The sequence below is a fragment of the Trichosurus vulpecula genome, chromosome 1 (assembly GCF_011100635.1).
Source record: "Trichosurus vulpecula isolate mTriVul1 chromosome 1, mTriVul1.pri, whole genome shotgun sequence".
Classification (NCBI taxonomy): Eukaryota; Metazoa; Chordata; class Mammalia; order Diprotodontia; family Phalangeridae; genus Trichosurus; species Trichosurus vulpecula.
Window position 1 is genome coordinate 20,874,959 of NC_050573.1, and position 27,971 is coordinate 20,902,929.

Below are 27,971 nucleotides of genomic sequence, written 5' to 3' on the forward strand. Positions count from 1 at the left end.
CTTGCCTTTCAAGGTAAGAGATGTTCCTTCCAACTCCAGCTTATCTCAACCCTAATTCCAAAGCCAGAAAGCCTCATGCAGACCAGAGCCCCTCTTGTGGCCAGGGATCAAAGGAGCAAACTGACCGGGGCTAGATCCCCCTCTCCTTGAGGGCTGCTGCTCTGCACACTGGAAGATGCTCTCAAACCACTGGCATGCTATGTGACTGGACTGTGGCACAAAAGAAAAGCTTTACTTCAAGAGGCTTCATCTTCTTGTGTAAGAAGGAAGAGATGGAGAAAAATGACCATAAATTAGCCATCAATGAAGGGGAGAAGGAAAATGTCTAATTACAAGCTTGATAAACACTTGCACCCAGAGATCCCAACAAGAAGAATTCTACAAAACTAACTGGGCCCACAAAGTCTCCACAGTCGTTCAAACGACTCTTCAGCAAAGTGAGCCAGTGGTCATTCCTGGCTGGCCACGACCCCTGCTGGAATCAGCTCGGGCTCTGAACTCTCCCTCCTACGTCTCCATTCTACCTCATCTCATACTAAAGGCTTCGGGAGGCCCACGCTCCTGAGGACAGGAGCTAGCCAGGCTTTCCTCTCTACATCTCTGGTGCCTGGCCCACCGAAGGCACTTCTGCCTGTGAAACAGAGCTGGGAAACAACCCACTCCCACAGGAATTCAGACCAATGGTAAACTGCCTGAGGGGAGCTGTGGTGATTGTTCTCATCTCTGTACCACCAGCACCTAGTAGGGCTTGACACCTGGTAGGTGCTTAACAAATGCCTGAATTGGGCATTTAATCAATTGCATCGATTAGGGCCTTGGTAAATGTCAGGGTTGGAGGGGCAAATTGTATGTATGCAAACCCTGTGGCTCTATAGTTCCTGACTCTCAGATGAACTGCAACATCTTGGTCTTTTTAGTCCATCTTCACCAGGGAACAAACCCTAATGACCACAGCTTCTCTCTACACTGCATTGATTAGCAGTGAGAGAAGATGACCACTACACATTAAGAAATAGAGACCTGGTCTTGTGGCCATTCTTGATGAATTCCTCCCAAAAGCCCTCAAAAGAAGCCAGCCAAACTCCCCACGAGGCCCAGGACGGCCCCAGCAAAGGAGACTCATGCTTCTGAACCGCAGTTTGGAAAGGAGAATGCTGAGCCATCAGGAACCATCCCCCCAATTTCACAGGGGCTCAGAGTCCCCAGCATTGGCTTCTAGCCAGGCTGATCTCCATGCCTCACAATAATTAAAAATGGGGGGCACCAGGACAGAGAAGATGGAAGCTAACGCTTGGGTAACTCTCGCTGACATGATAAGAATGATGCAGCCAGGTGCCTGAACCCCAGGAACATGACGGAACACAAGAATAAGGCTGGCTTTCCCTTGAACTTCCAATCAGCTATCTAAGCCCGAAGTTCTTTCTAAGTTGGCCGCAGGATGTAGAAGGACACAAGATTTGGGGCCAGAAGACCAGGGTCCAAGCCCAGGCCCTGCTGCTTACTGCCTGTGTGACCAAAGATGAGTCGTTTTACCGTGCCGGGTACCATTCTCACGGGTAAAAGGACAGGCCTGGACGAGATGACCTCAGAGGCCCCTTCCAGCTCCAAATTCTGCTGTGATCGTAGGAAACCTTCTGGTTTACTAAACCTTCTATGTTGTTTAAAAATCTTTATAGAATAAAGGTAGAAGAGTTTAAAAAATGCATTAAAAAGAGAGGAAATAGTTTAAATAATTGAACAAATTAAAATACACTTTTATTCTTAACTTGAACTTCCACTGAACGTGTAAATCTGATTTATAGAGAAATGGGTGTGATGTCCTAGGCAAACAAACAGTGCTCTCCTGAGCTCCCTTGGCTGAGAACTATCCTAGAAATACTCAGGCCAAAGTGCACGAGAAATAATCATAAGGCCAAGCAAGCCTCCTCCATGTATCATTCTCATCTCTTATAAGACCTTCCTGGGATATTAATGAATGAAACCCAAATGTGAATCAGAGGTAATGGCAATTTGGGGAAGTTGGGGCACAAAGCTCTTAAAATGGCTCTTCCTGTAGAGCAAAGAAAAGAATAAAAACAACTCCCAGATACTCCCTCTAAGTCATTAAGGCTTGTAAGAAGAAACACAAACCTATCATTGTTAAAATGGCAGCATCACTAAGAATTACATTCAACACATCATTGGCCCAATCCAGAAAGGTAAAGACACTGCTCGTGAGCGGCACAGGCTGCGGAGGGGGAAGGGCATGTAAGAATTAAAGCGTATCTGTACTCGATTAAGATCAGTGAGGAGGGGCACATAAAGGAACATAGAGACGCATTTTCTCTGAAAGACTTCTAACTAATGAACTATAAAAATCAAGTGCCACACTGGCGTTCTCTGATTTACGCTTGTGAGAGTCAAGGCTGGCTTTAAACCCACTGGTATTTATCATGTCACATTCTCAAAGTCCCAAGAGCCATCATTTTCTGTAATGTTTAAGAGGCACTCGAGGGTAGTAGTGAAGGGATTAGTCATTAACATACAGAGCTTAAATGAGTACCTTTCAAAAGCAATGTTTCTAGTCTCCAGGCTGGTATTGATGACTGGAGACGTGAGCCGTCTCTCCACCTCCCTCCCTTTGGGTTTCATGGAATCCAACGTCAGGCGTTCCATTTCTTGAGAGAGATCAAAATGTTCGGTCGTGACGACTTTGTCATCATGATTAACCTCCATCAGCTCCGCCCAGCTATCTGTTAACATGTGACAGAAGGAGAACCAAGTGTGACCGAAAGATGAGAAGAGAAAGAAGAAAACCCGGCTAGATGTTAAGAGTCATTCTCCTTCAATTACTCCTCCCAGACCCTACTTTATCAAATGAGGCAAATCTGTTTTCAATGACCCAAACACAGGTTCTCTTTGATTGGTTTCCCTTCATGCCCAACAAACTTTTGGACCACCTTAGAATCACAGAATCCTGGGGCTTTGTTGATGGAATAAATGTAGCTGTCCCACCCCCTCATTTTACAAAAGAAAAAATTTCCTTAAAAAAAAAGAGTGCTTGGGATGATCATCAAATCAGCCTGCAATCTAATCTTTAAAAAGATGTTTAAAATCAAATAATAACATTCCCACAGCTCTGGATTATCTGCTGTGGATGGGAGATTATTTGAGCCTGCCACACCAGGTGCTACGCTAAGGCCTAGGCAAGACAAAGAAGCCCAACACACAGTTCTTACCCTCTAGGAGTTTATAGTCTTGTAAGAAAGACAAGCCAGATACACATAAATGTAACAAATACAAGGTAAGAAATAAGTGATGAGAGTGAAATGCTATCATTTTGGTTTCTTGTCTGGTATCAGTAAGAGAAGTAACTGCGTCACAGCAATGACAGAATCTTACATGCGTTCAGAGAAACTTCAACATTAATTTGGAAACAGTTTCTAAGGTTGAAATCAATGTATTCAGTGAATACTAGAAATACTGACTCACTTACCCTCTCCCTTAAAAATAAAACTACGTCTTCCTCTTATCCAGCTCATGTTTTCAAAGCCCAATAATGTAATATCAACACGAAGTTTGGCCCCACTTTTCCAAATGCGACAGACGTCATTGGGACATATCCTAGAAACCAATGGCACTGCAAAAGAAAGTATTTGCAACTAATAAAAATCCATCAAAAATGAAGGCAGGAAAACCTAAATGGCAAGGACTCTTATTTTAATAACAAAGGTGGAGGCGGGGGAGAAGAATCTAGGGTCCAAGAGCAGAAATTTGGGAGAGGCACGCTCACCAGTCACCCATTTAGCACTTTGGGAAAGATCAACCCATCGACAAGCATTTATTAAGCTCCTACTGTGTGCTAGGGATACAAACAGTAAAATAAGTCCTTGCACCCAAGTGCATCCATGGAAATTGATCACACACACCACACACACACACAAATTTGAGGAAAGAGTGGGAAGCCAGGCTACGTGGTGACTTCCCATCCTTCTTCGGACATTAAAGGTTTCTTATCAAATCTGCCACCGGAGGTAGATCAGGTTTCCTCAAATTAGTGTGCCCTGGGGATTACTCACATTGTAAAAAGGATATTTGCTTTGCCAAAGGACATGGTGCAGAGTCCTGTGGCTATCTCCTATTTCTAAGGGTTTATAAATCGTTCCTACTGGAGGAGGCAGAAGGGCTAAAAGATCAGAGAACCAAGCTGGGGAGTGAGCAGATCGTCAGAGGCAGAAAGAAAGCCTTTCTGAATGGTAACTCTATCACATTTACAAAAGTTTGTTTTTATTCATGGGAAAACATGATTTGCTTTACAAAAATCTGTCTTACAAACATCTTGGAGAAGCAAGTTTATCCTGGCACTCAGCAATTTCTTTCCCAGCTGCAGCAAAAGTTTCAGAGACTAGGGCTTAAGATTTAAAACAGTGATAAATTCAAACCATCCGGCCACTTACCCCAACTAGTGAATTCCCATTTCATCTGAACATAAAAATCAGGTGCCTGGAAGGAACAAACAAAAATTCCAAATTCACTACAAGGCAGGTTCATTAATGTGTACTCAGAATTACCAAACAAATACTAATATAATAATTATTAGTTATTATGAGAAAATAAATGAGCCCAGTACAATTCCCAGATCCAAGATAAACAACAAAAATCCTACAAATAAAGAATGTGAAAACATTTTTTTAAAAAGAAACCTCATTTATCATAGTAATAAAACTATTATGCATCTAGGAGTGAACTTTGAGATATACGACCTTCATAAAGACAGTGAAATAACAGCGTACCATCATAACGCCCTGGGCGAGGGCATACTGCATGACAAAAGGTGCAGCCCAGGGCAGGGATTCCAGTGTGGAAAGGGCCTCCACAATCATCTGGGCCAATCCAGAGGCAGAAGAAACCCCACCCCCACCCTGGGGTCTTCCAGTCTTAGCTTAAAGAACCTCCACGATGGGGAGTCAGGTCTTCCTCTGGCTGCTCATTCCATATCTGGATGCTCTGCGGCCCAATGAGGCCTCTCCACAATCCCTCCCCTCCTTGCTCCTGGTTTCAGCTGATTCTGCTTCCACACATCAGCCCATCCAGCAGACAGCTCTCAGATCCTGGGTGTCTTCTCTTCCACACGCTCGACATCCCTGGTTCCTGCACCTGATCCTCCTAGAGACTGGAATCCAAGCCCTTTTCCAGCCTGGCTGCCTCCTCTGGACACTCCCCGGCTTCATCAACCGTGTTGCCCAGGGCCAAGCCCAAAACAAAGGCTGGGTACCACAGTGGAGAGAGTACAAGATTGGAAGCCACAGAAGGACCTGAATTCTAATCCTGGGTCTGTTACATGTCTCCCCCGGGGCAAACATTCCACTTCTCTGCACCTCAGTTTCTTTTTGTGAAAAATAAAGGGGATGGACTAGAGCAGAGGTTCCACAATGCTCCCCTGGGCAGCCCCATCCAGATTAAAATGTAATTGGGAAGTATTTAACAACAATACAAAAATACAATAAAAAGCAGATTATATGATGTTTTAAAACTAAGTCAACATGGACCCACAGGGATGCTTATTAGGTAATATATAATTATTACTATTACGTACAGATTAGTGGCCCCCATTTCTTTTTGAGTTTAACATCCCTGGCTCAGATGATCTCTAAATCTATAAACCTATGATTAACAATTGACCAAATATGAGAGCAAAAAAGCCTGTGATAAAATACTGCACGAATTCCTGGGGGAAAAAACATACAGAGGGATTCTTCCTCAAGACAATGAAAAGCCTGAGGACCAAAGCCAACATTACATGCAACAAAGAAACACTGAACATATTCCCGGGAAAAAACAGGCGCAAACCTGGGGCACTCACCCTAGGTAACACAGCGCATAGAGCGCGGGGCCTGGAATCAGGAAGACCTGAGTTCGGATCCTGCCTCAGACACTCCCTAGCTGTGTGATCCTGCATTTCCTTATCTAAATGAGTGTAATAACAGTGCCCACCTTCCAATGTTGTAGTGAGGACAGAATGGCACGGTAATTGTAAAGCATTTAGCACAGTCCCTGGTACTTAGCTGGCTCTATAGAAACGCCAGCTATCATCATCATATTATTGGTTATTATTATGATCAAAAATGCTGGCAATAACAGGAAGACAGGAAGAAGAAAATAACACAGGAAATGGAAATCAAAACACCACTCTACTGACGACAGGGAACGTTTCCCTCGAATAGCAGTTCTTAAAACATTCTGGTCTCAGGATTCCTTCATACCGTTAAAAATTACTGAGGACCCCAAAGACCTTTTGTTTATGTTGGTTATATCTATCAGTATTTACCATATTAGAAATTTAAACTGATATGTTTAAAAATATCTAGTTCATTTTATTTAAAAATAACAAACCCATTTCTTGCTGACCTATTTTTATGAAAAATTAACCTTATTTTCCAAAATGGAACAAAATTCAGTGAAAAAAGTAGCCCTGATTTCTATGTTTTGAAATCTCTTTAATGTTTGACTCGACAAAAGACAGCAGGGTCCTCGGAACTGCTCTGGCATTCGGTCTGTTGTGACGTGTTGTTGTGGGTGAAGTATATAAAGAAAATCCATCCTCACCCAGAAATACACTTAACTGGCAAGTAAGGTCCTAATATTATCATGAAAAGATGGACCTCCTGAAAGGATCCACCAACCATACTTAAGAGAAATGTCACCCTAGAAAATCTATCTCAACAAAAATAGAAAATAAACTAGTGCGCTGGCTAAGCTAACACTACAGAGTATCTAAAGAAAACAGATATAAAATATTCATTGAGGGTAAATGGTGGAAGGCATAATGAGACAGGAATACCTTTACCATCTGTGGTGAAGTTACTCTTTGTTGGTAAAGCGCCTAACAGTTTGGGAAGACCTGAGTTCAAATTCAGACTCTGACAGACTGGCTAGGCAGGCTGGGGTGAGTCGCACGACCTGTGGGGACCTCAGGCACCTTTTAGACTTCGTACAGAGTTTCTGAGCCAAGAAGGAGCTCCCTAGACGGATGAATCCAGTGGCCAGGCTCGCCTCATCTCAACAGCTTCTCAAAGCCGCATATCCCGCCAGCTCTGACACAGCCCAACCTGTGGTTCACATACCGCAAGGATCTTCTGGAGCAGTTCGGGAACACCTTCCAGTGCCATTGACGTGTTGTGGTAATCACGATGCTGAAGAATGGTGTACACCATCTCCGGGTCTCCAGTACTCACCGCCTCGTGTAAAACTGAAATCCCCAAAGAGCAAAGTCCATTAAAATGCCAACAAAGGGGAGTAACACATGCTATCTCAAGGATCTGTGATCTCACTGGTGAGGGCACTTCCTCCACCAATGCAGATTGCAACCCCTCTGTGACTTGGCAGACAGTCCTCAAGAGTCGCCTTGGTCACAAAAGGGATCTCTCTGTGGCCAATCTGGTAAGGAAGCTCTGTGCACTTGTCCTGTGTACAGGGCCCACCCTGCCAGGGTACAACTTTCAAGGTCCCAGGGTCAGCCCCACACCCTCGAAAAGGCCTCAGAGAACACTGACCCCAGTAGCCTCCAAGGCCTGTCTTATCTGAATAGGTTCTGCCTGAGAAGGGCAGCCCACTCTTCCCCAGAGAGAGAAGCCAGAGGGCCAGGTCTATCACTAGGGACAACCTCACTCAGCAAAGCACGAAGGACAAAGCTGTGGGGCTGTCTTCCTTCCTCAGATGCACCCCAGCCTGAACCAACAAACTGCTTCTGCCATCAGAGTTCCTTTTTTGGGGGGGTGGCTACAATGGTGCAATCACATAACTTTAATGTAATGGACCCCAAGGTTTCTGCAGGCTTCTGCGCACACTGGTTAATAATATGCCTCAGAAATGGCCTCCCATCACCCGTCACTTCTGCTCCACCTGGTCCTTCCATGGGGATTTCCTACACAGCTGCCTGAGTGCCTGCCCTGCCACATGAGGCCCTGATGGCAGCTGCCTTTGTCGACGTGACAAGTCTCCCTCCCAGGGGAGCCAGGCCAAGGAACAGAATGGAGACCCTGGGGCTGAGCGTGGCCAGCAGCATCTACTTGGAGCTTTCTCCCCCTCCCCTTTTCCTCTTGTCCCAAGGGAAGAACAGTCACGAGTCAGCTAATGACATCTCCTTCCAATAAAATTGTGATTCAGGGCTGCCTTCACGCTGAAAGGACCTGAAATGAAAGCCTTTTTTAAAAAACGTATGCTTGCCTGTCCATCCCTGGCGATTTTCTTTCGTGACATCTGCTTTATGTCGGAGTAAGACTCTGGCAGACTCCAAGTGGCCCAGGGAGACAGCAAGGTGCAGTAAGGTCCGGCCTCGGGGGTCCAGGGCTTCCACATTCTGTAAATAAGATTGGTGTAAACACGCTCCGAAGAGGCTCAAGCCGACGCAGAGGAGCGGCCTTGCACCCATGACTGCACTCAAGCTCAACCTCCGTGGAAGAGGGGCTTTTGCTGACAGGCAATCACATGCTATGACATGGCCCAGGGGACAGCTTCTGAAACATGTCAATGCTCAATGGAGAACAGGGAGGACCAGACTAGAATCAGACTGAAAGTAGAGAAGATAATTTCAGTAGGAATTGGAAGGCTGTGGGCCAGCTGGACTTTCACCAAACCTCGGAGTGCTGGTGCCCAAACCGCCGAAGCAGATCGATGGGCCCTCAGGATCAGGAGAATGGCTAGGGAGGTGCAGGAGAAAAGAGATTTACACAGCCATGAAATACGGGCACCCCGGCTCCATGCACTCCAGGCCTCCTGACTGGCTGCGGGATACGACTCACTGCACTTTCCCTCATCCCTCCTTTCAGCTTTGGGTTCAGAGAGGGTGGACACAGGGTCAGGATGGAGACCTCCGATGTTGTCTCCTCCAATGGCTTCATCTTACAGAGCAGGAAATGGCCTGGAGTGGTCACTAGGTCACTCTGTAAAATGAGGTCACACGGGAAAAGGGGGCAGCTTGTTCCACGTCTCACCAAGCTGACTCTCCCTAACCTGAGTCACATCTCCTAGCTCCTTCTCAGGGAGACTACACACCTTCACATGGATCTCCTTAGGACAATATGTGAAATCAAGATAAGGAAAAGTATGGACTCGTGAACAGCGCGTAGGCCCTAGGAGGCCGACCAGCCCAACATTCTCGTCTGACAGGTCAGGAAGCAGAAGTGCAGGGTCACTATGTGCTGTGCCCAAGGTCAGACTGGCAGTGCCCCTCAGAGGCTGTGGATGAAGTCTTTCCACTGTGCCACAGCATGACTAGTCTAAATAATGATAATAATAATTAACATTTATACAGAACCTACCACATGCTAGATACCAATGACAGGTGCTTTACAAAAATACTCTCATCTGATCCTCACAACCACCCAAGTCGGTGATGATATATTATCTCCACTTCACAGATGGAATAACTGAGGAAGAAAGATGTAAAGAAACTTGCCTAGAATCACACAGCTAATAAGTGTCTGAGGCTGGATTTGAACTCAGGTGTTCCTGACTCTGGGCCCAGGGCTCTGTCCACTGCACCACCCAGCCACCCTAAGGAGATGACTCTTGGGGAGAAAACTAGTTGGAATGCACAGAAAGAAGGCAAACGCCAACTAGACTCGAGCAGCTACAGTAAAAGAGATTAAATGCCATTGAGGACTTAAGACACCGCCACGGCTTTGCCTATGGGACAAAGACAGAGAACCTACTTTTTTTGTTTGTTTTTGTTTTTTGGAAAGGGAAAGGCAGGGCAATTGGGGTTAAGTGACTTGTCCAGGGTCACACAGCTAGCAAGCGTGTCAAGTGTCTGAGGCCTAATTTGAACTCAGGTCCTCCTGACTCCAGGGCCGGTGCTCTGCGCCACCTAGCTGCCTCAAGACAGAGAACCTATTAACAAAGAAGTGATGACCCTTCCTGATCACACCCGCCAAGGCTCCCTGGCAGAGGGGAGAGAGCAAGCTCCTGCTCAGTGCCACTACACCCGACGGTTCCCTCCTCTATGAAGTCAACGTTGTAACACCTCTCTGGAGCAGGCAAGCAGCCAGCTTTCAAGCCCAATCTGAATGTACTCCTCCCGCCCCCATCTCATCAATCCACAAGCCCTGCAATCTCTAGGCCACCTGTTCCCTCCTCCCCACTCCAGGATACCGTGTCTTCCCGTGTCTGAAGGGCTGCCATTTCTGCTTGACCTAAGACATCAGTAATGGGTACAAAGTGGGAAGGAAGCAGTCCAAGCTTGAGGTGGGGTAGGGAGAAACCTCCTGAAGCAGTGGCCGATCCCAGGAGGTACAGTCACATCTTCTCCCTGGGTCAGTGACTCCTGGCAGGCCTGAGGCTTAGATGCCAAGGAGGTGCCTTCTGGCGCCGACGTTATTCTCCCCTAGACTACTTAGTGATAATCTCCTAATAGGACTCTTCTCCCTCCAATCTGTCCTCTCAACGTTGCTGCTAGATATCTCTCCTCAAGTTCAAATCTTAACTACTTTGTCACTGCCCAGACTTGTCACAACATTTTCTGCCTCAAAGCATTTGCTCCAACTGTTCTAATATGGTTTCCCCTCATTTTGGTCCAATTCTAACTGTGGTTTGAGGCCCAACTCAAATATGACCTCTATGAAGTCATCCCTGACCCTTCCAGCTAGAAGTAATCTCTCACATTCTAATAAGAAAATCACAAAATGGACCTACCATGGGGGTGGGTGGCATCTGCTTCTATACTGAAGATAGCCCCAGAAGACAGTGTGAAGAACCCCAGTCTTCTTGGACTGTCGATCAAGATTAACTTAGCTACAGGTTGTCTGAATAGAAGATCCTTGTGCAGAGACCAACGAATGGACGTACTTCACAAGGGACTGCATCTTCCCCATCTCATCCATCCCACTGTAAGTTAAATTGGAGGCCAAAGGAAGCGCTATTTAGGGCAGGAAGGCTACAAGCTCTCCTAGGAGAGACAAGCACTGATCATTTGGGAACAGCTGGCTGGGCCTCCTTTGAGGCTTGTGAAAAGAGCGTTTGACCAAAGATGTCCATGAATATATGACATATCTACGTAATACAGAGAGCATTGCATATTACTGCTGATGTACCAAACTCTGGTACAGAGAATCAAGAGAGTGGAGAAATTCTCAATCTGTATGATTGAATACTATTGTGTTCTAAGAAAGGATTGGAAGGATGCTCTCCGAAAAACCCAGACAGGCTTCCAGGAGCCAATTGAAAGTGGAATGTACTGTGTACCAAGTAACAGCCACATTGTAAGATGATCGACTGTGATTGACTTAGCTGTTCTCAGAAATACAACGACTCAAGACAACTTTGAAGGACTTAGGATGAAGAACGCTATCCATCCCCAGAGGAAGAACTGATGGTGTCTGAATACTGATTGAAGCACTTTTTTTAAAACTTTATTTTTCTTGAGGTGGTTTTTTTTTTTTGGTCTATGTTTTCTTTTACAACATGACTAATATAGAAATGTTTTGCATGACTACACATGTATAACCTATTTCGAAATGCTTGCCTCCTCAAAGGGGGGAGGAGAGGGAGGAAGGGAGAGAATTTAGAACTCAAAGTTTTAAAAATGGATGTTAAAATTTGTTTTTACACGTAACTGGGGAAAAACAAAATACTCAAGTTTTTTTTAAAAGAAATTCTAAATCTACAAAGAATCCAAATTAAACCAGCGCACACAGGCAAAGACAGATGAGAGGAATGTACTAAATGCCCAAGGAAAGAATTTATTTCCAGCTCTAGTTCTGCCTCCTATCTCACTCTCTTTGATCGGCCAGCCATCGTTCTTACCCATATATACTCATGGGTACATGCAGCCAATTTGGGATAATGAGGCTATCCTAAGGAAGGCATTAGAGTTTCCATTTTCACCTCTCATAGGAAAATGCCTCAGTTCACATTTCATCATGGCTAACAGACAAGTTCAGGGACTGCCCCTCTGGCCATTACCTCTGGCCATAAGAGAGTTCCCTATTTAACCTTAAATTCATCCCTCAGGGATAGAAACCTCATGGTTCAGAGTAGATGGTCTTCATCCAGGCAGCTAAGCCAGTCTTCCAGGTTGGTCATTTCAGCCTCAGGCTGTGCAAAAAGAGCGTTTCTCTTCCTAAAGAAATCGGAAGGTCAAATACATTCAACTTTGTGATTCTCATGCGGACAATCCTGTTATGTTGGCTAACTAACCTGTTCTTGCTCTGAAGTTCTTCTCCCTTCTTACACAATGACCCCTGAGCAGGCCTAGACTAGACCAGACAACACTGATCTTCACAGGCTCTACTGATTTCCTTGGAGGTCGGCAAACAGCACAAGTGGAGGGTCTTCTCATCTTTGGGGCGAGGGCCTCCGGAACTTTCACTGTTCAGTCATTTCAGTCATGTCAGATTCTTCACGACCCCACTTGGTGTCTTCTTGGCAGAGATACTGGAGTGGTTTGCTCTCTGGCTCATTTTACAGATGAGGAAACTGAGGCAAACAGGGTGAAGTGACTTGCCCAGGGCCACCCGGCTAGCAAGCTTCTGAGGCTCAATTTGAACTCAGGAAGATGAGTCTTCCTGATTCCAAGCCCAGTGCTCTCTCACCCAAATACACCAACCTAAAAGTGAATTCAGAGGAAGCAAAAATGCTGCTGGTTGTAGCTGTAAAACATCGCCACTCTGCCAACAACTATCTGGGAAGAGGAGATCGATTTCCATTTGTTTCCATAACAAATTGTGGACTGTTGTGATATCTGTTTAAAAAAAAGAAAAGAAGCCAAGCCGGTCCAAACAAGAGCAAAGTGACCTAGGGGGCTACTTCTCATTCATCATAAACTCTTAGCAAAGACCAGAAAAGAAATGGTTTCCATTGTGGCAACTAAGCTTCAAGGCCACATGGAAAGCTCACAACATTCAAGGCAGATGCCCGCCATCACTTTCTCTCTCCACCAAATGCTGAGGGCTTCCAACAGTTTCACTATAGGCCTTAAGTCATTCTCTGGAAACATGGCCAAGATTTCTGGGTTCAAGTTGGCACACAGAAACTCAGAAATGCATTCCTCCCCTTAGGGTGGATAAGCTTTTACTTTTTCCATGTTGCTGTTCCTGGAACAAAGTAAAATCCTTTCAGCCACCACCATGTTTGGGGAAGGAGCAAAGCAAAGGGAAGCAGCGATTCTGATAAACAAGATGTTAAAATGAGGCATCCAGTCTTACTGCAAGGCTGACAGAAATCGTGCCTTTCCAAAGTAACCTGTCCTTCCAAGTGAAAACCCATCAAGCCCCAAGTACAAATCAGAGAGGAAGCTCATGTTACATTTCATAATGCCTTTTCTTCCCCGGGATCTCTTTGGGCTCTCTAATCCCTAGTCATATGGATTACAGATGAAACCCAAACCAGGTTCCAGTGCCTTCAGAATGTCCACAGGAGAAGGCTGCTAACACTGAGGAGAGGTACTTTTATATTGATTTCTCTCTTTCTCTCTCTCTCTCAGATATCTACCTCTCCCTCCCTCCCTCCCTCTCTCCCCTTCTTCCTCTCCCTCTCCTGTCTCTGTCTCTTCCCTTTCTCCTCCCTCTGTCTCTGTCTCTCTCTGATATCTCTCTTCCTCTCCCTCTCTCTGTCTCTTCCCTTTCTCCTCCCTCTCTCTGTCTCTCTCTGTCTCTTAAATAACTTGCTTTTCTCCACTTTCCAGAAGTGTTAATCCAAACAGCATAAGCTAGCAGTCTGGTCAGCAATGAAGGGTTTGGCTTCATTCTAAGCTTTTAGTAAATGGGAGCAAAGGCAGGAACCAAGCCATCCCTGCACTAGCTCATGCCCATGACCTCATAATTGGGGAGCCAGGAGCCTGTCGTGATGAGCACCAGAGTGGCTGCTCTGCTGTCTCCGCTGAGCTACTAAGGTATGACCTTGAACAAGACACGGAGGAATCATCCAATGTAGGTGGCACCACAGCATACAGAGGACAGGGCCTGGAGACAGGAAGACCCTCGGCGAGTCACTTCATCTCTGCCTTCCTCAGTTTCCTCAACTGTGAAACAGGGATCCTGACAGCACCAACATCCCAGGGTTACTGTAAGGATTGATTTATAAAGCATCTGGCACAGTCCCTGGCACACAGCAGGTGCTTAATAAATGTGTTTCCTTCCTAGTTCAATTCCTTCCTTTTACAAATTGGGAAAATTAGTCTCGGAGACATGCACAAGATCAGACAAGAAAGAAGGGAAGCCAGGATTCAAACCCAGCTCTTCTGACCCCTTGAAATGCAGAAAGCCCACCTCAATGTAACAACTCAACTCATAGGATCTTGATGTGGAAGAGAGCTCGGAGAGAATCTCCACCAGCCCTCTCATTTTACATGAGAAGCAGAGGGCAGTAAATGCCTCAGCCAAGTCTTCCAGGCTATGAGATCATGATGATTTCTAAAGTCTTTCCCAGCTCTAGATCGATGATGATGACTGGGAGGATTCCGGGCTCTCCCGAGTGAGGGCTGGAAGGTTTGCAAAGCCTTTCACATCCATAAGGTCATGTGATCTTCACAACAAAGCTCTGAGAAAGGTGTGACAGATGATACTAGCTCCACTTTACAGATAAGTGTCCTGAGGCTCACGCAACTAAGCTACTGACTTGATTTTAGCACCTTCCGAGGAGAGATGAGCATGTGTGTTAACTCCTAGTCTACTGAATGGCATCCCTAGTACCCAGTACATAGTAGTCTGGGCTCAAGAGGGCTGGTAAGACCCAGTCATGTACTTTCCACCGAGACAATCTTTGCCCAGGAAAAGTATCAAACTCTAAATTAAGAAACTGACCACCACCACCACCTCCACAGAGCAACTCCAAATAAGCCATTACTAAACCTTAAACTGTGAGCAAGATGATAAGGGCATCCTGGCAAACACACGCCTTTCGCTGCTTATCTTCCGTGTCCCTTCTTCACAACAAGTGGCCACCAAGCCTGGGCCAAAAGACCTCTAGGGAGGAGGATGCCCAGGCTACTCTGGATGGCTAGGAGAGCTCAGAAACCTCACGCCTACATCCACCCCTCCTGTAACTGCCCCCTGCTCCTAGTCGGGTCCTTGGAGGGGCCAAGCCTAATCCCCTTCCCCCTTCTCCATTGACGTCACATTCACCACCATCCCCCCCTTCTCTAATCCCAGGATCCCTCATTTCAGCATTTTCCAAGTGAGCATCCTCTCTGCCATCTCTGTTGCCCTCTTGGGCAACAAGACTGAAGGAAGAACAACTGGGCAAGCCTCAATTCCACTCCACAGGAATGTAGTGGAGGAAATCAGAAAGACTAGCCACAATGGAGAGCTAAAGGTGTTTTCAGAACTGCAGACAGTTTCACTGCTTACAAAGCTTAGTTCACAGGCACGGCTACCGTTACCTCAATTTATCCCAACCATCGCTTATTTCCCCATTGGACAGTTACATGCCCGGGAGAGCAGGGACTGCCTCTCACCTCTCTTTGTAGCAAAGACCCTTAGCACAATGCCTGACTTTGAATGAGTACTTAATAAAAGTTGACTGCCTACCTCCAAATGGATTTGCTCAAGGAAAATAATCCAATGTACAATCTGAATTCTGTGACCACATGGATGATTATTGGAAGTCAAGGGGCAGCAAGAACTTTCAGTGAACAAAGTTCATTTTACTGTCAACAAGAAAATAAAATGATTTTTCAACTAAACTACATTTTCTATTACAAATTACGACCCAGTTCATTCATCTCATTTATGATTTAACAAAAAATTATAATGTATCTTAATTCCACTGTTTACCCAAAGTGAATTCTGGGAATACAATACACCCTTGGGAAGAGATCTGCTTATTTTAAAATGCCAAGTACTAAAATATATCCAAGTTACAATTTAATTCAGTCCCTATTCCATAAACTCCTGGGTACCCGAGATGGACACAAAGATAAGACAAAATGAAAGTCCTCTTTTCACAGGATGCTGACATTCTGAGATCTACACAGATGAGTGGCCACAGAGTATAGCAAAGATTGATCTTAAGAAAGTCTAAAAAAGAAAGCTAGCAGTACATAAAAGAGACTCGTCATTTCATACAATTGCCCTTCTCTGTTCTACCACATATATGCAAATGCCCATTCAATTTGCTGTTTAAGTTCAGAAAAAGAAAATATGTACAACACTGTACAAAGTCATTTTAAGAGGAAAAGAATACTCTAAAAAAGGTGAAGGAACATGAAAAGTCTTAGGAAGTGGCATCAAGACAGTGACGGAAGGAAGAAGCTAGAGACAGGCAAAGATCGAACGTGCAGACATGCAGGACGATGCTTCCCCGACTCTTCCAAGTAGGTTTTATTTAGATCTGGGGCTACTTTCTTTTTGTGTGTGTGTGCTCACAGACACAGAGATGGGCATGGAGATGAACACAAATGCCCATCTCTCTCTCCCTTCACACACACACACACACACACACACACTCACTCACTCACTCACTCACTCACGCACACACACTCACGCACACAACTGTTTCTCTCTTTCTGCCCCCTCCCCACTCCACACACACACACAGAGCCAGAAATGATATTCTGCTGAGAGTTTAACCTAGAAAAGACCCCACTAGCAAAATGTGCACCAACTCCTACCTGAACACTTAAAAGACATTCATGTTTACTGTCATTCAGCCCTGGAAATAAAGCCAAGCCCAAAAGGATGGACTGTGTTGGGCAGAAAACAGAGAGGTGAATGGCCAGTCAGGAGGAGGTGGCCAGTCAGGATTAGGCTGGCAGGTCCAGGACTAGTGAATCACTTGACAGGAAATGTGTTAAAGTATCTCCTCAGCTGCTCTACAGGGACTTGGAGGCCTAATTAAAAGGAATGAACCTTACAAGGAAATTCAACCAGTCTGGGCAGAGAAGATTCAGGAAACAAGTACCAACCCTTGTTACTGGAGGGGGGGGGGGAGGCACCTGGTTTTCAATGGATTTCTGGCTGTTTTGACAGTGGGCTCTTAGGACTGCAGTGGACAGATTCCTGGCAAGGGTGAAGGCCCGTGCTTGGCAGCAACTTTTCACTCAAGTAGGTGATGCTTAGCCTGCGGATTTTTCCAGCCAACCAAATGAAAATCATTTGTGCTTCCCACAAAGCATTTCCCTGATGATCTTAGGGCTGCCTTGGAGCCACCTAATGCCATGGCACACCTGCCTCTGACCCAAAGAGTGACTCACACCAATAGTAAGAGGCCCCAGCCTTCAGAGGTACTGCTAAATGTCTTAGCCCGATCTGAACTGCTCACCCCCAGAGAGTCTATGGTGCCAGGCTGGCGCTCTACAACTGGCCAACACAATACAAGAAAACAATAAACACTCATTAATACTCATGGAGAGACAGCCTGGGACAGTATAAAGAAAACACTAGCATCAAACCCAAGCCCCAAGAATGTGGGTTGTGTGGGCTGTGTGACCATGGGAAAGTCAATTCACATCTCTGAGGCTCGATTTCCCCCCACATCAAATGGAGATAATAAAACTTCCCTACCTAACATAGGGTTCTTGTGAAGAAAGTGCCATACAAACATGGCTTATTAACATTTCCCTAAGTAAGTACATCAAGCTAGGCCCCGGAGTTGACAAGAAATTAAGAGCCAGATCCTGACCTCAAAGCAGTCAAGTAAGGGAGATATGACAGTCAAGTAAGTGCATTAGAGACGGATCAAAGTCCCCTGCAGAGTCTTACTGGGGCAAGCCTTTCAAAGGTCTGGAGGCAAGCTTCCTCACTCACAGAGTGTGGGGCTTTAAATGAATGAACTCAAAAGTATTTATGAAGCAGGTATGTCACTGGTCTCCAAGGTCCAGAACCACAGCAGCACAGAAAGAGGTGGGGAGATATGTAATTCAGTCTCCCCCACCGAAAGACCTTCAGAAGGAGGCAGCTAGCTCATCCCCCTTTCCAGACTGCTCCGATGGTTAGGAAGATCTTTACAATAACATGTAGCCTTCCAGCTGGAAACCCTCTCGAGGACCCCCTCTGAGCATCAAGGATCCCCTGTGTATGCTCCCCAGGCTCACAGCCCAGGGGTCACCTGGACTCCTCTTCTTTCACCCCCTAAAGCTGATCTGTTGCCAAGGCCAGTACATTTATCCTTTGTAACATCTCTCTAATACAAACACCTGCCTTTCCTCAGACCCAGCCCCCATCCTGGTGTAGACCCTCACTCCTACTACTGCTGGGGTAGGGAGGGGTGGTCTGCCTGCCTCAAGTCTCTCCCCACTCCAGTCCCTCCTCCATTCAGCCACCAAGTAATTTTCCTAAAGCACAGAACCAACCATGTAACCCCTCTACTCAATCAACTCCAGTGACTCCCAATCGACTTTGCCATCAACAATCAAATTCCCTGAAGGTCAAAGCCCTTCCTAACCTGCTCCCCCACCTTGACCATCCCATCTCTCACTCTGGGTACTGTCTCCCAAGCCTGGAGCAGCCCCCTCCTCATCTCGGGCCCCCGGCTTCCTCCAAGTCCCAGCTAACTCCCAGCTTCTCCAGGAAGCCTTTCTTAATCTCTCTTAATGCCGGAGCCTTCCCTCTGCTAATTAGCCTGTTCCGCCTGTCTCCAGCTCGTTTGTCCGGAGCGGCTTGTGTGCGGTCTCTCCCACTAGATTATGAGCTCATCGAGGGCAGGAATCGCCTCTTGCCTTTCTTTGGATCCCCGACACTGAGCACGGTGCCTGGCACACTGGGTAAAGGCCCATTGACCGGACTTGGCCCACATGGCCCATAAGGTCCCTTCCCGCCCTCAGTCCCGACATCTCTGTGGAGTCTCTCCCCCGACACTTACAGAACTAGCAGGAGGTTCCGGAGACCCCTTCTATCTCGGTGATAGGACCTTCCTGCCCTTCAGGGTCCCCCGCGGCTCCTGACCCCACGCCACTCTCTGGGACTCAGTTTTCTCTCCCAGTCCGGGCCAGTGAGCTCAGCCTCCCCACCTAGCCTGCTCTGGGGTTCAGTTTCACCTTCTGCATCAATAGGATCGAAGTCCCCTGCAACTCCTGACCCGGGACTGATCCAAGCAGTCAGGGTGCCCTGCGGCTCTTAGGTCTTGGCTCACTCTGCCCCCCACATCTGTGGATCCAGGGTCCCCTGCAGCTCCTGGCTCCGGGCCACAGGCTACTCTCTACGTCCCTGGAATCAAAGTCCCCGGCAGCTCGTGACCCCAAACCCACTGCGGGCCTCTGTTTCCCCCGAGGCCAGAGGCTCACCTGGCCGTCCAGCTCCTTCTCCAGCTGCCGGTAGTCATTGTTCCAGACCAAGGCGTGCAAGGGGTAGTTGCTGCTGGGGCCGTCACGCCCACAGGACATGCTGAAGCCCCCGCCGGGCCCAGGGAGCCCCGAGCGGCGAAAGGGACGGCGGGCCTTGCCCGACCCTCGGCTCCCGGCCCCCGGCCCCCGGCTCTCGGCCCTCGGCCCTCGACTCCCGGCTCCTGGCCCCCGGCCCCTGGCCTCCAGCCCCCGGCCCTCGGCTCCCCGGTGCGCTTTCGGCTGCCGCCAGCCGCCCCCACCCGCCCCCGGCCTCCGCCGCTTGCCGCCCCGCTCGCCTCCGCCCCGACGCCGGCGCGCTCCGCCCGCGACTTCTCCGCCCGAACTGTCCCAAACAGGGAAGGGCTGAGCCAAACCATCCCGGGCCAGCCGGAGGGGGGGAGACCCGGCCTGCGGCTGCGCGGACTGGGGCCGTCCCAGGCTCTCGGGCGCCCAACGGTGAGCGCAGGAGGCCCGCAAACCACACCTGCGTAGCCGGTCCCCGCCTCTGGGCGCTGAGGCTGAAACCCCGAACTCGGCTTCTCTCGAGCCTCCAGACCCCACCCCCGGCCCCGAGAGCCCCAGTTAGTCTCGTCCACAACTCGGGCTTTTCCATTGGCTCGGCATCGGAGGGGTGTGGGGAGGAGGAAATGGGTAAAACCATTCAAGCAACCTTTGGCCCCGCCCCAGCTTCTGACGCCCCGGCGGCCATATTAGGCAAGGGCGGATTCTTCTGTGATTGGCTAAGAGCCTCTTTGCATACGAACAGGGGGAAATTTTTAAATTAAAAGGGGAAGTCACTTGTAAGCTAGATTAGGGATGTGGATGGTTAACTCCTCACGTCCGAAGTCAATTAACAAGCATTTAATTAATCAATTGATAAACATTTGTTGAGCCCTTGGGGATACAATAAGCACAGTTCCTGCCCTCCAGGAGTTTACAATCTAATGAGGGAGACAACATGGAAACAAATATGTACAAAGCAAGCTATGTACAGGATAAATAGGAAATCGTTGAAAGGAAGAAAGCACCGGAATTAAGAGGTCTTGGAAAAGGCTTCCGGTAGAAGGTGGAATTGTAGTTGGGACTTAAAGGAAGCCAGGTAAGGCAGGGGGTTGAAATGAGGGGAGAAGACCAGTCTCACTGGATCCAAGAGTACATGTGGGGAAGTAAGGTGTAAGAAGACCAGAAAGGTAGGAAGGGGAAGATTGTGAAGGGCTTTGAATGCCAAACAGAGCGTTTTGTATTACATCCTCCAAAAGCAATAGGGAGCCATTGAAGTTTATGGGGTAGGGGGAGAGGATGACATGATCAGACTTGTGTTCTAGGAAAACTTTGATGACTGAGTACAGCATGAATCGGAGAGGGGAGAGACTCGAGGCACAGCCATCTGACTCACAGGCTAAAGAGCCTAACCTTTTCCCGTGGAAATTGACTTCTTGTTGTTTAGTCCAGAAGGGATGGAAATTGACTTTTTTGTTGTGGGGGCGGGGCGGGAGGGTAGAATTGACTTCTTGTTTAGTCAGGGAAGAAATAGAAATTGACTTGTAGTTGTTGTTTAGTTTTGCTTGGAAGGAAGTGGACTGTTTGTTGTTCAGTCCAGAGGGAATGGAAATTGAGGTTTTTTTGTTTAGTCCTGAGGGGATGAAAAGTGACTTGTTTGGTGGGAAATGGACCCTGTTGTTGTTTAGTTGTGAGGGGATGACAGTTGACTTTTTATTGTTGTTGTTTAATGCGGGGGAGGGGAGGGTCTTGGCCCAGATACTGGTTTGCCATTTCCTTCTCCACCTAATTTTACAGAAAAGGAAACTGAGGCAAATAGGGTTAAATGACTTGCCCAGGGTCACACAGCTATTAAGTATCTGAGGCCAGATTTGAACCATGAAGATGACCACAGATGAGGCACCCTATCATACACTGTGCCACCTAGCTGCCCCAGAAACTGGCTAAAATGTAGAAGATCCCATGTTTGAACACAGATCTGGAACTCCAAAAATGCCAAGTTTTCATGAATGTTCCTCTCCCCCCTTGGCTTTCCATTACAACCATTTTGGAGAACACAACATTGTTTTTCATCTGGCTTTCTTTGACGGAAAATTGATCGGAATTAAATTGCAGCTGCTCATCAGACTAGCCTGTCTGTGGCTGTTGTTTCCCAGCTGCCCACAATTAACCACGCTATGCTCTTTGCTGCTGTTTTCAGATGTATTCATAAAGCATTCCTTCTGCCTTCCCTGCTTCAGCTCTAGACACAACAGCTGGTTGGGAATCCTGCTGTAATCTATTCTCCACACAACAGATCCAGAAGCCATTATGTTTCCCTGAGCAGCGCCTCAATACTTGGAAACCAATCATAATAACTGACATTTACACGACCCCTTAAAGCTTTCAAAGTATCCTGTACACGTGAACTCATTTGAGTCTCAAAACAGTTCACAGACGAGGAAACTGAGTCACCTGCCTGACACGGGTAGCCTATGTCGAAGGCAATATCTGAACTCCAAATACAGCACTGTATCTTGTTATCCAGACAACCCCTGGTTAATTTGCCTCCTGGCCGCCAGAGTGGGATGCACCATAGTACGATAGATGGCCTTGACTCAGAGAAGGTAATTGTGTTCCAAGGCAAGGTCTGAAGGCTTTGAGTTTTATCTGAAAAATGTTAAGCTTAATTCATCACAATGCATACATACATTCGTACAGGCCATAGGGAAGAAAATGTCCAAGCATTAAACATGGATGCAATTGTAAAGGTTAGGTTACACTTAAGTCCTCTTTCGATATGACCTGGTGGTACCGATAGAAAAAACTTACACTAGGGTGTCACAAAGTGGTCTGGGCTGCCCCTAGACAGGGTGGATTCCCCCTCTCTGGAGGTCTTCAAGCTGAGGCTTGATGCCTCCTTACTGGGGGGGGGGGGGGGGAGGGGATATAGAGTCAGCCTATCAGTCAGTCAATAAGCATTTATTAAGCATTTGTTATGTGCCAGGCACTTTGTTATGGGCTGGGGATATAAGACAAAAACTGGAAGAGTCCTTGACTCCAAAGAATTTCCAGTCTATCAATCAAAATTAATCAATAGACATTTATTAAGTGCCTACTATGTGCCAAGCACTGTGCTAAGCCCTAAGAATACAAGAATAAAAGGCAGTCCCTGTCCTCAAGGAGTTCACAATCTAATGGAAGAGGGACAGCTAGGTGGTGAAATGGATAAAGCACTGACCCTGAAGTCCTGAGGGCCTGAGTTCAAACGTGGCCTTAGATACTTACTAGCTGTGTGACCCTGGGTAAATCACTTAACCCTGACTGCCGAGGAAAGAAGAAAAAAAAAAAGAATTTAACAGAGGAGACAATTTGAAAACAAATATATACAAAGCAAGTTATGTAAAAGATAAGTAGGAAATAATTCATCCTCTATTTTTAGAGGGTAAATAGCAAATAATTAACAGAGGGAAAGCGCTAGAATTAAGAGGGGTTGGGTTGTTGTTGTTGTTTGTCTTTTGTTCTTGAAGAGGACCGTGGTATCTGAGAGGTGATGCCAAGGCATGCAAGTGAATTGGATTTAAGCGAGGCAGGGCTGCGCAAGGTCACCAGCCCCACTTTCTCCTCCGGAGCCATCTGGGTCCAGTGGCCTGATATTCACCAGGGTGACTGGACATGGCCCTCAAGAGGTGTTAGGAAAGTCTTTCTGTAGAATGTAGTATTTTAGCCAAGACTCAAAAGAAAGCCAGAGAGATCAGCAGTCAGATTGGAGGAGGGAGAACGTTTTCGGCCTGGGGGACAACCAGAGAAAATTCCTGGAACAAAGAGATGTTTACTGGGGAGACACAACTTGTTAGTAATCAATTAATCAGTTGGCTGTTATTATGTAACCAGACATTGTGTTGGGCACTGCAGATACAAAGACAAAGCAGTTCCTCCCCTTAAGGAGCTTCCTTTCTTCTAGGGATATATGACATGTACCCATATATTATATAAGGATTGGTTGAAGTTAGCTTAGAAAAGAAAAGAAATATTCAAGAAATTTTTGTTCAGTCATTTTCGAGTCATGTCCAACTCTTTATGACCCCGTTTGGGGGTTTTCTTGGCAAAGATACTGGGATGGTTTGCCATTTCCTTCTCTAGCTCATTTGACAGATGAGGAAACTGAGGCAAACAGGGTAAAGTCACTTGCGCAGGGTCACATAGCTACTAAGTGTCTGAGACCAAATTTGAACTCAGGTGTTCCTAACTCCAGGGCTGGCCACTCTCCCCACTGAAAGGTGTCTTCAAATATTCGAAGGGCCGTGACTCGAAGGAAGAATCAGTTTTGTTTTCTTTGGCTCCTGTGAGGGCAGAACCAGAAGCCTGGGGTCCATGGCCAAATTTAGCCTTGATATCAGGAAAAATTTGCTAACAATTAGTGCTGTCCCCAAGGGGGATGCGCTGCCTCAAGAGGCGGTGGCTTTCCCATCCTAGGAGGTCTGCAAGCTGGGCAGGCACTCATCAGGGAGCGAGCAAAAGGAAGCCTCGGTCAGGTCCCCAAGGCCCCTTCCAGCTCTGCCATGTTGTGAGTCTAACTGCAGCACTGACCACGCTGAAACGCTCTGTCTGCTCTCTGCCAACCATGTGCACTAACTGTTTCAGCTCCAGATCTTTGAGGACAAAGAGGCTGCTTTCGGCCGGCCAAGTATGACTCAATCAATGATGGAAGACTTGAGCACTCTGGAGATGATGTAGCATTCCCTTCGTGGCCATGAAGCAGGAACAGCTGATGAATAAGAATGATCATAATAACTAAAATTTATGTAACATCTACTATGTGCCAGGCATTGTGCTTTACAATTATTTTCTCATTTGATCCTCATAACAACCCTGAGAGATAGCTACTTTTATTATCCCCATTTTACAGATGAGGAAACTGAGGCAAGTGGCGGTTAAGTGATTTGTGTGGGGTCATACAGCTAACAAGTATCTCAGGCTAGATTTGAACTCAGGTCTTCCCGACTCCAGGCCCAGGGCTGTAACACTGTACCCCCTATATCAGTGGACCTTTAAAAGGGGGCGTGATTCTCTTCTTTTGTCCATTTTCTGTGCGGTCAGTAGTGCTGCCCTTTCTCCCAGCCGAATCGAAACCTCAAACCTTGAGCACTTGGCAACTAAAAAACCTGTCTCACCCAGGCTGGTGTGAGTCTGCAGTGTTTACTCTTTCCCAGATACAGGGGACTGAACAATGGTCCTGGGATGAATGTGTCTTCCAGGTAGTTTTGTGGATCCCAAAGATTTGGAGCTCCAGGGTCCCTAGTCAGAACTGACCAGCAGCAGAAGGAGGTTCTACATCAGAAAGGAGAAGGAGCTCAGCCATTGGCCTGGTTTACCAGAAGATGTGGACCTAAAGAGAGTTGTTTGGACAGTGCAGAGCCAAGGTGAAATGTGACAATGCCTCTTCAATGGTCCCACAAAGTGCTGCATGTTTTAAGGCTCCGCTTCCTGGGAGCGTGTAACGGTGGTTATTACTGCTGCTTGTTTCAGTTTCTGTCAAAGTGTGCTGGTGAGAGCGTTTTGTGGACAGCAAATAAATACCTGTCCCATATCTGATTTACATTGTGCATTGAATAAGTTTCTACTTTACCCTTTGGAGAGACTCTACACCTATGTTCTAAGTAATTTTTCCCTATGGAACTAGGGTGGAAATGGGGGATATAATGAACCAAAGAATTTGAGAAAAAAAAATCTGTTTGATTTTTCTGTTCTGGGGTCAGGCTTCCCACCAAATTGAACCCAGTTCAGACTGTGCATGTGAGTGGGTCTAGAATAGATAGGCCCCTTATTGAAAAGGGAGAGAGTACAGTGTTCTTTCTCCTTGGGCCCAGAAAAGGTTCAAATTTTAGATTAGAGTAAGAGGCAGCTTGGACCAGTGGAAAGAATATTGGATCCTCTTCAGCTTGGAGGAATTGTCAATCCATATAACAAAATCATGGATCTCTGAAGTTCAAAGACCATCTCAGCCCCATCAAGATATAGAAGAGAAAACTGAGGCCCAGAAGGATTAACTGATTTGCCAAAGATCTCTAGGTGGTAGATCTGAACCCAGATCCTCTGCCTGCAAACCCGGGGCCTTTCCCCAAACCTTGGAGATGAGCATTGATTTAAGAAATATTCAGTCATTTCAGTCTTATAAAGGCTGCTGGTCACTGCTAAAGAATACAATCCTAAACCTTCCTATTCATCATCTTATTTCCCTGTGACTAATTTAATGATCTTCATACTGATCTGTGAGGAGGAAGGAAGGAAGGAAGGAGGGAGGGAAGTAGGGAGGGAGGGAGGGAGGGAGGAAGGAAAGAGGGAGGGAGGAAGAGAGGGAAGAAGGAAGGAGGGAGGGAGGAAGGGAAGGAGGGAGGGAGGAAAGAGGGAGGGAAGGGAGGAAGGAATAATGGAAGGAAGGGAGGGAAGGAGGAAGGAAGGAGGGAGGGAAGGAGGGAGGGAGGTAGGAAGGGAGGAAGAAAAGAGGGAGGGAGGAATGAAAGAGGGAGGGAGGAAGGGAGGGAGGAAGGAAAGAGGAAGGGAGGAAGGAAGGAGGGAGGAAGGAAAGAGGGAGGGAAGGGAGGAAGGAATAATGGAGGGGAGGGAGGAAGGAATAATGGAAGGAAGGGACGGAAGGAGAAAGGAAGGAGGGAGGAGGAAGGAGGGAGAGGAAGGAGGGAGGGAGGGAGGAAGGAAGGAGGGAGGGAATGAGGAAGGAAGGAGGGAGGGAAGGGAAGGAGAAAGGAAGGAAGGAGGGAGGGAGGGAAAGATGAAGGAAAGAAGGGAGGAAAGAAGAAGGAAGGATAGAAGGGAGGTAGAAAGAAAGAGAGGAAAAAAGAAGGGATTTCCTTCAGGCACTATGGGTAGTGCTTTACAAATATTATATCATTTGGCCCTCACACCAACCCTATAGTTGTTTGGTTGTTTTTCAATTGTGTCCAACTCTCCGTGATCCCATTTGCGGTTTTCTTGGCAAAGATACTGGAGTGGTTTTCCCTTTTCTTCTCCAGCCCATATTAGAAAACTGAGGCAAACAAGGTGAAGGGACTTGCCCAGAGTCACACAGCTGGTATGTGCCTGAGGCCGGATTTGAACTCATGAAGATGAGTCTCCCTGATTCCAAACCCAGCGCTCCACCTACTACACCACCTAGCTGCCCCTATAAGGAAGTTGAGGAAACCCTATAAATTAGGTGCTGTTATTATCCACATTTTACAGTTAAGGAAGCTGAGGCAGGCCTCAGGGAGGCAGGACTGAGGTCAAGTAACTTGCCCAGGGACACAGGTCTTCCTGACTCCAGGCCCAGGTCTCTATCTACTATGTCACCTGGGTGTTAGGTAGAAAGTAGCATCTTAAAGTGGGGCAGCTAGGTGGTGCTATTTAAGAGTACAAGGTTGGAGTCAGGAAGACAGGAGTTCAAATTTGACCTACGACACTTACTGGTTATGTCACCCTGGGCAAGTCATTTCACTTGTCTGCTTCAGTTTCCCCAACTGTAAAATGGGGATAATAATAATAGTACCTCCCTCTTGGGTTTGTTGTGAGGATCAAATGAGGTAATATGATTTGTAAAAAGCGCTTAACACAGCGCCTGGCACATAGTAGTTACTATATAAATGCTTATTCTCTTCACATCTCTCTCCTTTTCTTCTGTGACCTTCACATCAATTCCCCTCTGACCCTCAGCTTCCAGCAAAATGAAGGGATTAGAAGAGAGGGCCTTTATGGTCCCTGTCCTCAAGATTGTCTGATTCTCTCAAGGAATGGGGAATCAGAGCTCGAGGGATCCTACCCCAGCTCTGCCACTTACCCCCCTGCACGATCATGGGGACAAGCCTTCCCATCTCCAGGCTTCTATTTCCTCTTCTGCGGAAGGGGTCGGATCAGACGAACTCTGAGGTGCCTGACATTACTAAGTGCTTGATTCTGACACGATGCGGCCTCCTCCTATGTGAAATGGAAGAGACCTAATAGTTTTGGCGCCTGGGGCAAATAATATTAAAATGCACCCTCAAATCGATTCTGTAATTCATGATAAGAAATACAGTGGAAGAAGCAATTGAAACAAATTGAGTTGATTGAGAGAAAGAATTCCTTGCCTTGTTCCTGTGTGACCCAGGGCCAGTTGCTAAACCTGTCTGCCTCAGTTCCTCATCTGTAAAATGGGGATAATAAATAGATTACCTCCCAGGGTTGTTGTGAAGATCAAATGAGATGATATTTGTAAAGTGCTCAGCACGGTGTCTGGCACACAGTAAGCACTATGTAATATTAGTTATTATTATTATATAGTAAGCAATATAAATATATACTATGTAACATTATATCATAAGGAATATGTAAACATTAGTCATTGTTATATAGTAAGTACTATACATATATAATATAAATATCTAGTAAACACTGTACAAATGTTAGTTATACAGTAAGTACTATAAATATAGAAATATATAATAAACTATAGAAATGTTAGTTATTGTATAGTACTATCATATAATACATAGTAAATTCTATATAGATGTTATTATAGATTGTTATTATATAGTAAGTACTATGAATATGTCATAATATACAATATATAGTAAGCACTACATAAAAGTTATCACTATTAACATATAATGTTATATAATATGTAGTGAGTTACTGTATGTCAGTTATTATTAGTAGTAAACACTACAAACATATAATATATGATATATAGTAAGCACTATAAATACATATGTATTAAACACAATAT

At 46.4% G+C, this 27,971-nt stretch overlaps 2 protein-coding genes across 2 annotated transcripts in view; one reads left to right on the forward strand and one right to left on the reverse strand.

The window, feature by feature from the left end:
* ANKRD13A (ankyrin repeat domain 13A) overlaps window positions 1-19,380 on the reverse strand; it is a 32,619-nt gene extending 13,239 nt beyond the window's left edge. Inside the window, exons 1-6 of the mRNA XM_036741993.1 lie at window positions 19,196-19,380; window positions 8,206-8,338; window positions 7,104-7,228; window positions 4,437-4,482; window positions 3,476-3,619; window positions 2,543-2,732 (exon numbers count right to left, since the gene is read on the reverse strand). Coding sequence (XP_036597888.1) covers window positions 2,543-2,732; window positions 3,476-3,619; window positions 4,437-4,482; window positions 7,104-7,228; window positions 8,206-8,338; window positions 19,196-19,294 — 737 coding nt within the window. The 5' untranslated portion in view covers window positions 19,295-19,380. The remainder of the gene's footprint in view (window positions 1-2,542; window positions 2,733-3,475; window positions 3,620-4,436; window positions 4,483-7,103; window positions 7,229-8,205; window positions 8,339-19,195) is intronic.
* A 694-nt stretch (window positions 19,381-20,074) lies between these two features.
* Window positions 20,075-27,971, forward strand: part of GIT2 (GIT ArfGAP 2) — a 59,637-nt gene continuing 51,740 nt past the window's right edge. The window contains exon 1 of the mRNA XM_036741998.1: window positions 20,075-20,333. The gene's annotated coding sequence lies outside the window, so the exon portion shown is untranslated. The remainder of the gene's footprint in view (window positions 20,334-27,971) is intronic.